This window comes from Emericellopsis cladophorae, assembly GCF_022114955.1.
Source record: "Emericellopsis cladophorae strain MUM 19.33 chromosome Unknown NODE_4_length_1054762_cov_117_872525, whole genome shotgun sequence".
NCBI classification, from domain to species: Eukaryota; Fungi; Ascomycota; class Sordariomycetes; order Hypocreales; family Bionectriaceae; genus Emericellopsis; species Emericellopsis cladophorae.
The window spans coordinates 1038829-1054762 of NW_026250929.1; the positions used below are offsets into that span (position 1 = coordinate 1038829).

A 15934-nucleotide genomic window follows, 5' to 3' on the forward strand; every position below is an offset into this window, starting at 1 on the left:
ATCGACTCTGCTGCGCGGTTCCTCCCATGTGGTGGTCACTTGTCAGATGTCTATTTTATGATACGACACTGCATTTTCAGCACAGTACGCGACATATCTCACGCGGGAGTAACGGGACAAAAAATGGAGAGTACAAAGCAGCAGCCAGAGGACACAATTCAGTTCGACTTACGCGGCCATCGAGCGCCAATTCTTGCGTGATTAATATAGGCACAGATCTACTTGACTCGGCACTGTGTAAGTCCTCCCATATCGGCAGTTGAAATACAGTGCGGGCAATTCCCCCAGACCAAGGCTGCAATGAATGGCGGGGAAACTCCACTGCTCCACAACGCACCAAACTCGGGTCCCCATCGAAACGCACATGCATCATGGCGATCTGATGCTTCATGTCCAGACCCTGATAAAATAGTATATGTGGCTGTTACCGGTGCTACCCTGCTTCCTAGGTATGCATCTTTGGTGACATTCGATTGCGCCAGGTGAAGCGCACGTTACGTGCTTGTAAGGCGATCGGTGAGTGCTTCACGGCTTGGCCAAGAGCTTCTTGTTACTTGGCGTGTTGTGAGGAAGATACTGGCGCCGCTCTTGCCGGTCCCTGCTAGTGTCCAGGTACGATCACATGTATAAGCTTCGCTGGCGCTAATTTCCCAGTTGTTAAACTTAGAAAAACATATGTACATGCCGGTGGGTTGTGGTAGTTCATGGATGGTATCACATAACCTGACTGTTTGATTTGCGCCCCCTTGGTTCCAGACTAACAACTCAGTGTGCAAAACGGTTCAAAACATCAGAACTGAATCTTTTTGGTAAGGCAGTGCCAGAAATCGGACTGACGAATGCGGTTGTTGAGGCACACTGTCAGACATAGGGTAGGCTGCTTTCCTCGTCTTGCTCCCGTTCCATGTCGCTCCACTGGTCTAAGTTGACCTACGACTTTTGAGCGCATGTATCTTGCAGTAACCATGAATGATAAACTGCGAAAACTACCATCGTCGTGGATTAATAACGTGCGAAACAACTTGCAGCCTCTGGTGTTGCTAGTCAAGACCGGAGCTCCCGGACGAGTCCTCGAGCCATCATGTTTGGAAAGATGGAAGGGCAAAGCTTTCTGTCTAAATTAGCAGTCAGAGACACCCTTGAGGCCTCAACTGACTGGCAATCATCATATTGAAAGGTCTGAACCTTTCTAATAAACTGGTCCGCCGAATTCAAGTGCCAAGTTGCCTTATCCGAATTCAGAAACTCCTGGTGCTATTGGACTGGAGAGAACGTCCTTCACGGAGTCACAAGCGCCCCTTTCCGTGAGGCCCGATGACTCTCGCCGATAAAAAGGCAGCATTAAGCTCAGCAGCTTGTGTAGACCTTGCTAAAGGGCGTTGCGCTTGTTCTGGAGGTTGCCGCGCCTCGCAGTGGACTCTTCACTCTCCCAGCCAACTTTGTGACCGCAGTCTCCGATAAGTCAAAGATGGCGTTCGGCGACAGGATGGTTGGGGGTTGCTTCATGACGCAATTTTCAATGGCGGGGACGCTGTCGTCGTCGATAAACTTTTCGAGGGCGACTTTGTAGTATGCCTCCATGGTGCCAATGGCACTGACAGCCGCATGCTTGGCCATATCGGCGTCGTCGTCGACCGCGCTTAGTGCGGACAAGAGAGTCTTTTTGGTGAGCGACCCGCTAGACCAGTTCGAGTGGTTCGGGAAATGGGCGTCGAGGATATGCTCGGTTCTCTTTCTCTTGCGGTTGTTTTGAGCCCTCTGAATGTTCCTTGCCATGTGCTGGTTGTGCGTGATAGGATGGCCTTCGATGTGAGGCATTAGTAGCTCGGTCAACTTCTCGTCAGCCCCTTTCTCGAGCTTGACAAGAGTTGGATAGAGCAAGAAGCGACTAACACGTGATGCCGTTTCACGATCCATCGATTCATGCAGGGCGTTGCTAGTCACGGACCTTACTGCCTCCTAGACAGTTCCCATGACTCCGCGTGCCATAATGTTCCAGGGCTTACACTGGTTACCAAACAAGTCTCCAATAACCTGCGGATTGTAGGTACATGGGAGCCCTCTCCCCTTGCCACTTACTCAAGACCGTCTGGACATGGAGGATGTAATCCCCGCGTGAGATAGCTTCCGGGGCATCAAAAGTAGGCGACACGCCGTCCTTATGTTTCTGCATCTGCGAACTAGCCATTGGGTCATCTTCATCAAAGATTTCGTGAGAGCGGCCACGCTGCTGCATACTCTCCGCGATTGCTGTAAGATGGCTGGCGACGCGTGCGCGGAGGCGGTTCTCATCTTTCCCTTCATTAGGGAAGAAGGCTCGATTGGTGTAGTCGCCATCAACAGCCGCTTTGACAAGATGGGTGAAAGCCTCACTGACATGGCATGAGTATCGGCGCTGGTCGTTAACAGTGGCTCGTGCATCTCCTAAGCCTGCGAGCTGGCCTTTGACCGCATCCATGCGTTTGCCGATCTCGTCGAGGAGCTGAGGGAGCTGGGACACGATATGCTGGCGGAGGACCTTGCTCAGCCTCACGACCAAGTTGGCGACGCCAAGTTGTTCAGGATCCAAGCGGTTCCAGTTCCTCTCCTCGAAGAACTGTCTCTCTGAGCCGTCTCGTTGCTCCGCTGTCATGTTCCTGTCCTTCCAGTCCCTGCTTTTGACAACGTGCCAGCCGAGACGCAAGTTGACATCCTTATTCTCGGCCAGCGTGATGTACGTCTGCTCATCTTCGAATGCGTGATCGAGCTTGTCCGGTTTCGTGATGAGGCCCAAGGTACGCGCCCCTTCGGGATCTACCTTACGCGCACGCTCCGTGATAGACTGCAAAGTAAATCGCACATTGGCAGACACTACCGCGAGGATGATGCTCCGAGGCTTCTCCATGTACGACATGACAAGCTCACGGACGATTTGAGCATCCTCCACACTCTGGCGCTTGTCGCCCGCCACGAACAAGCCAGGCAGGTCGACAAGGGTGAGACGACTCAAGTTTGGCGCAGAGATCTCCACCTTGAGAGTGTCGTTGCTGAAACCCTTGTTCGTATCACCCAGGCCCACGGCCTTTTCCGCGTCACGGATGACTGTACCCAAATCGAAATCCTCGGGGCTCTTGCTAGCCCGTTTGCTGAAGGGACTTGAGCGCCTTTCTTTCAGCGGCAGAACGATTGTGACCTGCGACGATTGTGACTTGGACGCGGCTGCGTGGGCTTGGGCGGAGGCTGAGTTCGGTCGCGAAGCGTGTACAGACGCCTTGTTTGGATGGGAATGACAGGCCCGAGATGGCCTCAAGCACAGAACATTTGCCGGAGGATTGATCACCGCAGACAATGATTTGAGGCAGGTCGACGTATTGCTCCAGGCCAATACAGCGGAGTGAGTCGATGATGTCTAGCACATCTTGGTGCACCCTAGTAATGAGGCCATTCGAGCCACCCGGCTGGCTGGCTGGCTGGCGGAGTGAGAAAGCCTTCGAATGGAGCTAGAGAAGAGGTCAGCGAATGGTACATGACGGAGTACACTGGTGCCTACATGTCTCCTCCATCTTGACAAAGATTGGTGAGCGAACCCATACGCAGGATTAGAAGTGTTCATGCGACAATGCTTGTCGAGATCAACAAGTCATGGATGTTCGTGCTAGCACGTATGCCTCGATGTTGGTAGGAAGCTTGAAGGATGTAGATGCGAGGTATGAAGAGATCCGAGGATATTATATCGGGTTGCTGAGGATCCAATAGGCCCTGGAGAATGATCAGTGAGATGCAGAAGAGAGAAAGAGAAAGAAAGAGAGGAAGGGGAGAACGGGATGGTATAAATAGCCGAACGAGGCATGGGTTGAACGATGCGACGAGGCGGGACAGAGGAAGATGGAAATATCGAGGAGTTGGCACGTCCTTCATCTGAAGTCCGACAAAGTTGTCAAAGCCCGTTTCCAAGAGAAAAGGGCGTGGAGTCAGGTTGCTGGTGAGGTTAAAGAACCGGCCGCTTGTGTACGAAGGAAGGCATATCGAAGACAATGTCTGCCGTCCGGGGACACTCTGCTGCAATGTCAGACAGCTCGGTGTTACTCCTCCATATGCGCGACTGGAACATGAGCAGTAATTGGGGCAAAGCAATGCTGCATGCATTCATCAATTTATCAATACATCAAACGCCCTTATCCAAGAACCCGGGGCATGATAGCCCTCCTACATGTATCGATCTCGATCCGGCCTTTTCTTAGAACTCCAAACTTGGCTCGACACCCTTGACCCGCCCAATGACTTGTTGCGGCGCGTACTTGGGGATCACCTCGTCATCATGGAGCATCTCAAACTCCTCTGTCGCGTCGCGTCCCATGAAGTTCATGATGGCCTGGGGACCACCGGGGTGCTCGTCCAGCCAGTTAGTGAGATCCATGACGACGCCCTTGACGACGACCCAAAGATCTTCCTTGGTGTTGTGCTTGGCCACCTCCTCGAGAGTAAACTCCTTCTCGGGGATCTTGAACTCGCTGGGCTTTTTGGGCTTGGCAGCAGCACCGCCATCGGCACTGGCCGGCGTGGGGCCTGCAGCGGAAGTGGCGGCCTTCTGGGCGAGAGACTCAGAGCCGGAACCGGAGGCACCGCCGTTGGCCCACTCGACGGTCAGCTTACCAGGCGCCGAAGGGTCGAGGTGGAGGGAGATCTGGCCAAGACGCTGGGCAGCGCCAGTCTGGCCCTGTAGAGCCTTGCGGAAGAGGTAGTTGCTGGCAGTGTCACCAGCAACACGGCCGTACACGACGCAGCCGAGCAGCGAGGAGCCACCAAGACGGTTGGCGCCGTGGACACCACCGGCCAGCTCACCGCAGGCGTATAGACCCTCGAAGGGCTGCTGTTCCGAGTTGAGAACCTCGGCCTTGTCGTTGATCTCGATGCCGCCCATGGTGAAGTGGAGCACAGGCTCCATCACGGCGACGTGGTAGTCATCGTTGATGTCAAAGGGCAGGTTGTGGAAGAACTTCTTGCCCCAGGGATCCTTCTGCTTGCCGTCGGCAATGGCGTTATAGGTGGTGAAGGTCTTTTGAAGGTGATCGGGCTTGCAGCCAATCTCCTTGGCGAGCTCCTCGCCGGTCATCTTCTTCATCAGGCCGCGGCCAGAGTAATGGCGGGTGTGAAAGTCGAGGACGTTGGAGGCCTTAGAGTTGAGGATGAGGCGGATGGGGAACTTGTCCTTCTTCTTCTCGTCCCACATCATGCCCGAGACGTAGTCGCGGTGGCCGAGCTCGTCGCAGAAACGGTCACCGTCAGCGTTGAGGAGCAGACCGCCCTCGCCACGGAGGGCCTCAGCCGCCAGGAACTTCCACTTGGAGCCGGGGTCCTTGGGGTCGACCAGACCAGTGGGGTGAACCTGGACCTTGTCCATGTCAATACCGTTGCCGCCAATGGCCATGACCATCTTTTGGCCATCCCCAGTGGCGTGGGTGCCGTTTGTGGTGGCGAGGCCGAAGGTGTCGGGGCGGTGCTGCTTGAGGAGCGAGGAATCGCCAAAGTCAGCGGCGTACCCACCGGTGGCCAGGATGACGGGGCCCTCCAGCGACGCGGACTCGCCGTTGTGCTCATATGTAACGCCGGTGACCTTGTTGCCCTCCTTGTTCAGGCTGGCAACTCGGGCCTTCTTAATGATGGTGACGCGCTCGGGCTCGTTCTCGGCAAGGTCCTCCAGGCGCTGCATGAGCGCATATGTGATGGCCATACCGGGGAACTTGGCATCGTGGCCACGGTGCGTACGAGGCTGCGAGTGACCACCAAGACGCGAGACGAGCGTGAGATCGAGGTTGAAGACGTCCTGGAGCCACTCGACGGCGGCAGCGGACTTGTATGTGAGGACCTTGATCAGGTCGGGGCGAGCCTTGTCGCGAGCGGACTTGAGGGTATCATCGTAGAATTGCTTGACGCTGTCGGCAATCTTGTGGTCGACTTGGGTTCGGGTGAGGGCACCGTTGATGCCGGAGGTGGCCTTGGTCGAGTTACCGCCAAAGAAACCTGGTGTGGTCAGCCGCTAGCTCATTCTCCCATCGTCCGCCGAGCCGAACGTACCTTGCTTGTCGAGGACCGTGACGTTGCCACCGGCAAGGTAGATTGTGTGTGCAGCACTGAGGCCAGAAACTGGTTGTCTGTCAGCTGGGCAGTCCGACGTGGGGAGGGTCCTGTGGACTTACGGCCGCCGCCCACGACGATGACGCTGTTGGACATTGTGGTTGTGTGTCTGCGCAAAGGAAAAGAAGGGAAGGGTATCACAGAGAGAGGCGGTGGTTGGGGGGAGGAGTTGAGTTGGGGAGGAAGATGAAGAGAGATGAAGGAGAGAAAGATGGGGAGACAATGAGCAGCCGATTCACGGACGAGAGTTTAAAGGGCCCAGTGGAGGATTGATTGGATGGATGGATGGCTTCGCCTCGGCGTCCAGCTGGAGAACGTGAGATGGAGAAGCGGCGGCGCGACTGTGGGGACCCCAGTCCCACGTCGCTCCCTGTCCAGTCGCCGCCAGTCTCTAGGTCAGCCGAGGCCCAGCATCCCACCCTCACCTGCCTGTCTCTGTGCTTTGCTCGAAGCTCCTTCCGCATACCTGCTCGCTCGGCAATCGGCTATTCATGCAGTCAGACAGACAGATATTGCTTCTACGTATTTGTACAGCATCACGAAAGCATTCAATTTGGACAAGTTGTCGTCGCCCAATGCGGTCCTTGTATCCGTAGTTGTAACATGGCCATTGAATTGCGCTTTCGGGTCATTGCAGTGCGAGGCAGCCTGCGGCGACAGTTGCCGTTTCTGTACAGTTGAACGCAGCCGCTTCAGAATTCCTCCGCAACCGGGGGCCAAAGGCATAGCAGACATCAGCAAACACAAAATCAATAACTCGTTGGAGATGTCCATTGTTCCAGGTTAGATCTCGAAGCCGTTTCTCCAACTTCTCCTCATGCGATAGCAGTGGCCTCAGTTCCCCGTACCTTACGTCTCGGTGACAGTTCCGACAGCCCCTCGCGCAGAGCTGCGCCGAAACTGCTTGCAGGTCCGTCGGGGTCAAAGCCGCCCGTGTCCGCCAGTATCCGCTGGTGTTCGCCCACGTTGAGCGCTATGATTATTGTCCCACTATCGGACAACTGCGATGATATTTCAGGCACAGGCACGTATTCAATTGTCGCAAAGGTTGTATTGGCGACCATCATCACATGTGAAAGTGCTCGATGATCATCTGACACTTGCTCGCCTGACTTGCCTGAGTGAGCATAATCCCATGGCTTCTGATTGGCCGGTTCCCCAGAATCCGCTTCTGCATGAGTCCGAAGTCTGATTGCCGTTGCATGTGAAAAGCCGCCCACCGAGTGGGTGTCTTCACGTGCTGGGCTCGGGTCTTGCGCGTTGAATGCTCCCGCCTACCCTGTATTTATTTCTGAAGAGGCTCATTACTCATGAGCACGACCAGCCACCGGTCATTGCACTGCCAAACACAGCGCCTGTAACACATTTTCCAACAGTCTGCATATTATGTACTCATGCATGCCCTTATAGATCGACCTCAACCTTGACTTGAACTTGCAGAACTTGGCAAATGTTTCAAATCACGTGCGCGTGGGCTTGCGGCATCCCACCTTGAATCTTATGACGTGATGCTTTTTTCCGTGACGTTTGTACTCAGCAACAAACAGGACAGCGCCATCACGAAGCCAAATCATTTCACCATGAAGGCTGTGTTTCCATTATTGCTGACGCTCACCTCTGCCCTTTCACTGCCTCAACTCCGTCTCCAAGGCATCCTCCCGTCCATCATGTCCCCTGCTGACGACGCCCCCACTCCTCAAACGCAGCCTGCAGTGCCCCTAGGAGACATTCTAGGTACCCAGCGATCCCTCACCACGTTCTCCTCGTTCTCGAGACTCTACGAGTCGACGTCCTCGCTTCTCCTCGACCTCAATACAAACACGACCATTCTCGCGCCGTCTAATGCGGCCATTGAGGCGCTGCCGCGCAAACCGTGGGAGGAGCCAGAGGCGGACGTCAAGTCGTATGAGGGCGAGGGGGGACGGAAGAGGGCGCAGAACAATCTGAGGAGGCTCGTCGAGGCACATCTTGTGCAGATGAGTCCGTGGGAGGGCAAGGCGACGACAGTTAGCGGCGGCCACAACGGAAAGGGTAGAGAGGTGTGGTGGGAGGAGAAGGACGGCAAGCGTGTGGTGATGCCGGATGGCGTTGAGGTGGAGAAAGTTGCCAGTCGCGTTGCCAACGGCGAGCTTGTGAGTGTTAATGATCGTTTTACTGAAAAAGAATGCTAACCCATGCAGTGGATATTGAAGGGCGTCTTGAACTACGTCTGATAGAACACAACCTGTACGAGCTATGTTGTGAACATGGTCAGGGTATATACGACTGCATGGAAAATTAGCGTATAAAGATGAAGGCTGCCACCAGGTGAAAATGTCGGGGTGTGGCTTGCTCCCGTGATGGTACCGAGCTGGGTCCTACGAGTGATTGTTCCAAGAGACGTCACGGCTGGGAAGATCAAACAACAGCACGAGGCAGTGGACGCGGGCGTCATTCGACTGACCCCGGTCCGCTGCAATGGTATCATTATCGAGCATGCTTCGGATGTCCTCACGCATAAGGCCGGCAAACAAATCACGATGCAATGTCCCCCCTCCCCGCTTCCCGTCCTCAAATGCCGTTACTTGCACAAGAAAACACGCCAGGCACAGTCCCGGCATCAAACGCGTCTATGATACCCTGGACACTGACGTACGTTCCCAGCGTAAGGTACATGGCGCCCGTGAGCATGATGATTAGGTTGAGCGCCATGGAGAGGTAGTCGCCGACTACTGGGCGCGTCCGGCCAACGTTGACGTCGACTCTGCGCATGCGAAAGTAGGCTAGGGCCCAGAACATGAAACCAAACCAGCAATTGAAGAGCGATGACATGACGGAGAGAACTGCGTAGTGTCAGTCCCATGAAGCTGCCGTGGCGGTGGGGGAGAGGGGGGGACGACTGGCGACTTACGCGAGGAGAAGAAGGGGATGACCTCGGCAATGATGAAGGACAAGATCCAAGATCCCATCAAGATGCCACCCCAGGAGGCCCAACCGAGTACAGTGTGGTCCGTGACGTGTCTCGTGTTCTGAAACCAGCGGAAGAAGAGGAAACGACCGGTGACGGAGGCGTACAGACAGCCAACGAAGATGATGGTCGGGATCATGAACGAGTAGGACACCTTCTTGTACACGTCGGTCAGAGTACCGAATGCCGGGGTAACCATGTACTGGTTTCCGGTGTAGGCGTAAATGACCGACCCGACGATGCTAAACATGACGATTTGAGCAACGGCGCAAGCCCAGACCGACTTTGGAAACTCCCTGTTGTTGGTTAGCAAGTGTGCGCATGGCAGTGGCCGTCCTCGCTTACCGTGGGTCGCGCATTTCAGCAATGAAGCTAGGCAGTGTCATCTGCCCGATGAAAGAGTACGACATGTTCATAAACGCGGCCATGCCGGTGACCAAGGTCGTGCTCTTGGGCGTCCACACCGACACGATGGGCTCCCCCAAGGTGTCCGGGTCGTAGCCGGCGGGATTGTCCTGGATCCCCGCAAAGGCCGTTGCGAGGATGACGCTGACAAAGGTAAAGGCAGCTGATCCGGCGCCGAGCTTGGACAGCATGTCGAATGTCCGCGGCAAGGAGCCGAACCAGCTAACGAGGGCCACAACACCGGCAAACATGACCGTCCTGCAGGCTATGCTGTCGGCCGCGGTCATGGTGTTCAGGTACTGCGCACCGACAAAGACATGCAGGGCCTGGATGAAGGTATTGTTGAGCAGGAACATGACGGCAGTCCAGTACCAGGCCCAGCGCTTGTTCCAGAAGAGCATCTGGCCAATGTCGCAAATGTCCCTGACCTCGGGGTGGCGCAGGCAGAACTCCCACAGGGTTAGACTCGTGTAAAGCACCAGGGCCGCCACGACGACTGTGAGTATGAGACCCGGCACCAGGCCCAGGTAGCTGTACGACCAGGGGAAACTCATCATGGAGAGGACAATGTACTCGCTGAAGAGCAGGCCGGCTGTCTTCTGCCATGAACATGTCCGATATTGAATCGCGTTGCCCTCTTCGGAAGCAATCTGCTTGCTGAGGATGGCGGCGGCCGAGTCGTCATCGGATACGGTGGCACTAGACGATGTGTCGCGAAGATGGTCCGGCAAGGGCGCAATTCGCGGTCCCACGGCGACGTTGGTCCCGCCGAACATGGATGCCCATAATGAGGAGCGTTTCTGGTTTGCGCGGACGGGGGATTCGTCCGCAACCTCCTCTTTGGAAGCCATCGTAAGCATCAATGTCTGAGACACGCGTGGGAGATGAGTCGTGCGTGACGGAAGCTACAGGCCAGCAACAACAACAGTGCCTTGAGGTACTATACGAAGCGGAAAATTGATTAAGGTTTGTTCTGGAAATGGGTAAAGAAGAGGACGTGCGGCCGGCACAGAGACGCCAGTCCAGTTTTGCTCCACGACTTGCACCCCCCCCCTGAAAAGCCGGCAAAGAACCAAGAAAGCGCTCCGTAGATCCAGTACTATCACGGTCTCGCAGGTCACATCATCAGGTACGTAAGAAAAGTGTGCATCCTTCCACATGCCGCTCTTCCGTACGAGCAAGTCCTCGACTACGGCCGATGCTAACATGAATGCCGTCGGTGGTACTTGGCGCGGCCTTGGCGGAACGGCAAACGGCAAGTCGCCGGTACCTGAGCGCCGCGAGTGCTGGTCGTCAGCCCCGGCTGGACTTGGAATGTGAGTTCCCACTATTAGTGGGAATAGCTCGACGATCGGCTGCCTCTCACCAGTGCCACACCTGGGCAATCTGACGCCTTGGAGGGGAATGACGTCTGACGCCCCAGCCCTGATTGCCGTTCTCCTCCGTTGACGAACCTGACGAGGCTTCAGTGCTGGCGAGCTTGTCGCGCACGCTCATAGGATGATGCAGCATGCCCTGTCAAGTGTCACCAAGGCCTCCAAGTTGGGAATGCGTCACCTTGCCTGCGATCGCGCAACTGAGAAAATGACTTTGCTTGGGCTGCCGGCGGCCCGAACTCTACCAAAGATTGGCTGATGTGATCCAGGTATCGCGTCACACAAAACTTGGCATCTAGCCACGAGTAGCCTATTTGACGCCATCGGTGATCGAACGGTCGGTTTCCAGTGTGACTCCATGAGCGTCCAGCCCCTGAAAAGCCACTGGTCTGATTAATCCCCGATCCAAGATGCGGGGGAACGTGATAAGATCCCGGTTCCCGAACCCACCGAGCGAATGTCACCAACTGCCTGTTTGGGGAATTACTACGCCTCACCAAGGGCGGCGATCAGTCGAGCGTCAAGACGACCAAAGCTGCTTGATCATACGCCCTTTATGACGCCGCTCGAGTTGCGCTCAGTGCACATGCATTCAGGCATTCAGGCACGAGACGCTCGCCAAACGCTGTGGCCATTGTAAATTGAAGTTGAGGCAGTCCTCAGTCATACGGGGAATAGCTTCAGCACATTCGTGAAAGCGAGAGCAAACAGCGAATCGCGTTCCGTGCCGTCTGACGCGGCGACTCGCAGCAAAAAGACATGGTTCACTAAACTGCAAAACTACGGTCCGCTGGCGTTGCGAGTCATGTACATGTCAGAGAAAGGGGTCCGGCGTCCCGTCACATGGCTCAATGGAAGGTGCGGGTGCTTGCCAATAGATGTATGGGAATCTTGCCTGCCTCTGGATGAGAGCTCGCCTGCTCAGCCTCTACGTGGAACCATCGACTCACCTTTGACCTCAAGGAAACAGCGATTGCTTTGCATTGAGATACCTGTCTTAATGACGGAACCACCAATAACCACCAACCGCCCAGATGAGTGGATGAATGAGCAAGGCATGTCCGATGCTTTGGTGCCCGCCCTGGACATGACGTCTGGCGCGACAGTCAAGCTTCCCATTCAGACATTTGGTGAGCTCACCGAGGACAAATATGCTGCATCTGTTCCAGTTCCCCTGCAATGCTAAGCCCGCCAAGCGCCCGATCACCGAGGATTCCATAAGGCCCAACTCGCTGCACTTTGTCTGGAATCACGGCGGCATCCCCATCATCGATAAGGAGTACTACAGTTTTCAGCTTGATGGTCTGGTGGCTTCCCCGCAGTCCTGCACCCTGGTCGACCTCAAGGACGAGTTCAGGTTTCCACGCATAGAGAAGACTGTCGCCATGCAGTGTTCCGGCACGCGCCACATTGAACAGATCCTCAAGCACCCCGGACAAGGCGAAGAGGTGCCCAAGGCTCCATGGGGAGAAGCTGCCATCGGATGCGCCCAATACGTTGGCATCAGTCTGAAAAAGCCTATGAAGGCCTGCGATGCGTTCGTCGACGGCGCCAAACACCTCAAGTTCTACGGAGCGGACATCTACCTCAAGGACAACAAGCCCATGAACTACGTTGGCAGCGTGCCTTGGCCCAAAATGAAAGCCAACGTGGTCATGCTCGCGTGGAAAACAAATTATCAAGACTTGCCGCGCACCCACGGCTAACCCCCTCCGCATCATGGTGTTTGGCTACATTAGTGCCCGCTGCCTCAAGTGGCTGTACAAGATCAAGGCCATCAAGACGCCGTCGCGTGCCACCGCGCAGAGCCAGGGGTATCTGTAATAGCAGACGGGCAAGCACACCCCTAAGTTCGCCGACGGCATCCAGATCGAGGAGATGCCAGTCAACTCGGCCATAATGCCCCCGTGGACCAAGCAGGTTGTCATCCGCAACTGCACTATTCGCTCCCAGTGATGGGGGCACGCGAGCGATGGTCGCTGGCCCGAGCGCGTCGAGAAGTCTAACGATGGGGGGTTCAACTGGTATGCGGTGCCTGAGGCCAACCTATCTATGAAGCACAAGTGGGCGTGGCGCACCTGGAGATTCGACCTTCGCTGACGTGCGATGTGGAGGCCTGGTTCGAGATTGTTGTCCGGTGCTGCGACAATGCCGTCATCACGCGGCCTCTCGAGGTGCGCACGGCGTGGAACTGGGGACTGAATATTACCAACTCGTGCCGTCGAATCATGGTGTACAGCGTGAATGTCTCCAGGCCGTCGACGCAGAAGAGGCTTAGCGAGTTTGAGACTAGGGGTATCCCCTTTACGCCTGATACAGTGCCCCGAGCGTTTCCGCCGCAGACGGGGTCTGGGTATGAGGAGTACTGGAAGTAGCACGATCCGCGTGATGCGGAGGACGTTCAGTTCTGGGTCTGGGTCCGATCTTGTCGGTCAAGTTGAGATATCTTCCAACACGAGATGCTGAACTTTCAGATGGCCCCAACACAACTAGACAGTGCTAGTTCGCCTAACCATCGGTCTGGGTCCTCGCGGTGGCTCCAACTGCATGGCGCGAAAGTAGGGGAAAGAGTCAGGGAGCCGCAGAGATCGACCAATGAACAAACACGCGGAGAACTCTGAGCACTTGGGAAAGGCGTTTGACTTCAAACTGCAATTTACATGGGCCCTCCATGTATGAGACTGCAGAAGGCTGCAAGTGTGTGCCTGCATGACGATAGAATTATATGCAGCAGGCACTAAACGAGCGTCACGGGCATAACTCTCGAATACGATGGTGTACGTACGTCTTGCAGCTGTGGGGGTCTGCATTGGCTACCCTTTGTCAAAGATGTCTGCATCAAGCTGACAACAGGACCAGGAGGAAGCAAGGCCTTGTGGCCTCGTAAGCACAGCTCTACGTATCGGGTGGAGGCTCTTCCGTAATGTTACTAACTGGCACAATCATGGTTTCGATAAACAACACGAGGTGGCATGAACTTGGAGTTGTTCCTAAGCGTTGTCTGCACCCTCGAGGCCTGGATCACATCGGATGGTGGATGTATGTTGCCGCCCGCACACTATTTGTGAAGCCACAAACTCCCTGACTCTAGCACGAAACAGCGTGCCCAGGAATCTGGATAATCCCAGTTTCACATATCGCGGTACGGGTGATCGTGTCCGCCACGTTTTTCGAGGACAGCCGAGTGAATAATCGCCGATTCCTCCCTCCAGGGCCCAGGCTGTCCAACTACATGTACTAGATCTACTACTAGTCAGTTGACTAGTCTGCAAGGAACCTGAGGTTGGCCACTAGCTGCGCTCGCTCGCCCGGGACCATTGTCTTCCGTCATTATCCACTGTACCAGCTGCGCGGTTTGGTGCCTCATGAATAGCGTTCCCCGTTTTCTGGGCCGTGCCCATGGCCGCCAGCACCATAGCTTGGCGGCCGTCCGGCGCCCTAGAGTCTCTCCTGCACTCAGGTGGCATTGAACGAAGACGACAGTAAGTTGTATAACGAAACAGGCAAAGAAGCCTGCGAGGCGAGTGACGGACGTCTCGTCTTGTGCTAAGTGTCTGGGACCAAGGGCTCATCTGCAGCGCAACGGATGACGCCCTGAAATCGATTGCGCCGAACTACCCAGATTGTGGGTTTGACTTTCGATAGGACGTGATTGCCGAGTTCTTTGTCCCCACAGAACCGGGACCAGGCTACCGGTCCAGACGGCATGGAGGCACAAGCGGGCGGCGACTGGAATGCTACGCGATGAGACAACGGACATGCCTAGGGCGCCAGACTGCTAGGAGCGGAAGTCTGGAGCGCACGACACGTGTGAGAGCGACCCACATCACAGATACAGTTAGGAACTGGAGAAAAAGATGGAGATCTAACCTGCAGGGTCCAGGGACTTCAGTCGTGTTAGCCAGCCCGCAGCCGGGGTCATGCAGTATCAAACCCGGTAATGTTCTGATTAAACCGCTCCCATTCTTCTCTGAAATAGCTTGCATGTTCGCAAATGAAATCAAATCGAAAGTATGCAGAATAAGAAAAGGTATAGAGGTATGCTGCCATGCGTATTGGAGCACTCTCATATTCGACAAGGTCAGGCTTTATTGCTCAAAGCATTTGTCAAGTTAACACACATCACCGCGGCCCAGTCTCCAAAAAAACCAAGGCTTAAGATAGAATGAAGTGGAGTACTTGGAAGTGCGATTTTGCCTAATTCGCAAGCGGCGTACTACTACTTACCGACACGATTCCAGATGGGTTGACCCTCCTCCTCACGATCTGGGCCTACACAGGCGGCCTGGCTGGAACTCGTTATCTATAGTACCAAACCTTGAGCTGTTACTTATACTGACATGGGTAAAGCGTGAGTGAACCGAATATCCGACGTTGACCAAAGGGGTTGGTAGAGCCTCGTATCCCAGTCCACAGCTCTCGAAAACTCGGCTCAGTCTATCACCGAGGTGCCTAGGGTGAGGGCGTATAAGAATCCATGATGGCGTCTGCATGGAAAAAAACTCTTTTCAGAACCTCCCCAAACATTCACAGGTGCCTCAGGGAGCACTTCCTACTAAAGACGAAACTATGATCATGTTCTTGCATATCCACATCGCTCTTCTGGGCGTCTTGGCGAGGACCGTCTCGGCCTATCCACACTACAACAGCAATAGCAACACCAAGCTTGTAACGCAGCACGTCTCTTATACGACGGAGACTGTGAGTAAGCTGACCACGTACTGCCCCTCGCCCACCACAATCGTTCAGAATCACAAGACCTATGTTGTCACGAAACCTACCACCCTGACTATCACCGACTGCCCTTGCACGGTGACAAAGCCTTTGAAGCACCCGGAGACAACTGGTGTCCGTGATCCTCCCAAATCCAGACCACCCAAAGGCCCAGAGGATGGGATCATCACCAAGTATGTCACAGTCACTGTCAAAGAGGCCGCCCAGACAGTCACTTTTAATGTCTGTCCAAATGGCCAGGCGCAGAGTCCGACGCAAGGGCCTACTCCACCTCAGGGACAACCTCAGGGACAACCTCAGGGACAACCTCAGGGACAACCTCAGGGACAACCTCAGGGACAACCTCAGGGACAACCTC

At 55.2% G+C, this 15934-nt stretch overlaps 6 protein-coding genes across 6 annotated transcripts; 4 read left to right on the forward strand and 2 right to left on the reverse strand.

Annotated features, from left to right (window-relative positions):
• Positions 1-1347: 1347 nt before the first annotated feature.
• J7T54_006728 (putative fumarate reductase-like protein) lies at positions 1348-6210 on the reverse strand (the record flags this gene model as incomplete). The annotated part of the gene is made up of 7 exons (XM_051503185.1): positions 1348-1802; positions 2080-3172; positions 3249-3479; positions 3977-4038; positions 4231-6000; positions 6055-6123; positions 6177-6210. The coding sequence occupies 7 exons, from the start codon at positions 6208-6210 to the stop codon at positions 1348-1350; spliced, it is 3714 nt and encodes a 1237-aa protein (XP_051365538.1).
• A 1484-nt stretch (positions 6211-7694) lies between these two features.
• J7T54_006729 (FAS1 domain-containing protein -like protein) lies at positions 7695-8327 on the forward strand (the record flags this gene model as incomplete). Its single annotated transcript, XM_051503187.1, has 2 exons — positions 7695-8246; positions 8295-8327. The coding sequence occupies 2 exons, from the start codon at positions 7695-7697 to the stop codon at positions 8325-8327; spliced, it is 585 nt and encodes a 194-aa protein (XP_051365539.1).
• A 337-nt stretch (positions 8328-8664) lies between these two features.
• On the reverse strand, positions 8665-10326 carry J7T54_006730 (uncharacterized protein; the record flags this gene model as incomplete). Its single annotated transcript, XM_051503188.1, has 3 exons — positions 8665-8936; positions 9005-9357; positions 9407-10326. The coding sequence occupies 3 exons, from the start codon at positions 10324-10326 to the stop codon at positions 8665-8667; spliced, it is 1545 nt and encodes a 514-aa protein (XP_051365540.1).
• A 1667-nt stretch (positions 10327-11993) lies between these two features.
• Positions 11994-12666, forward strand: J7T54_006731 (sulfite oxidase; the record flags this gene model as incomplete). The annotated part of the gene is made up of 2 exons (XM_051503189.1): positions 11994-12464; positions 12526-12666. 2 exons carry the CDS (start codon positions 11994-11996, stop codon positions 12664-12666), a joined length of 612 nt encoding a protein of 203 aa, XP_051365541.1.
• Positions 12667-12797: 131 nt separating this feature from the next.
• J7T54_006732 (uncharacterized protein) lies at positions 12798-13217 on the forward strand (the record flags this gene model as incomplete). The annotated part of the gene is made up of 2 exons (XM_051503190.1): positions 12798-12834; positions 12901-13217. 2 exons carry the CDS (start codon positions 12798-12800, stop codon positions 13215-13217), a joined length of 354 nt encoding a protein of 117 aa, XP_051365542.1.
• Positions 13218-15411: 2194 nt separating this feature from the next.
• On the forward strand, positions 15412-15934 carry J7T54_006733 (uncharacterized protein; the record flags this gene model as incomplete). The annotated part of the gene is made up of 2 exons (XM_051503191.1): positions 15412-15749; positions 15823-15934. Coding segments are annotated over 2 exons (450 nt in total), but the record flags the coding sequence as incomplete, so codon positions are not given.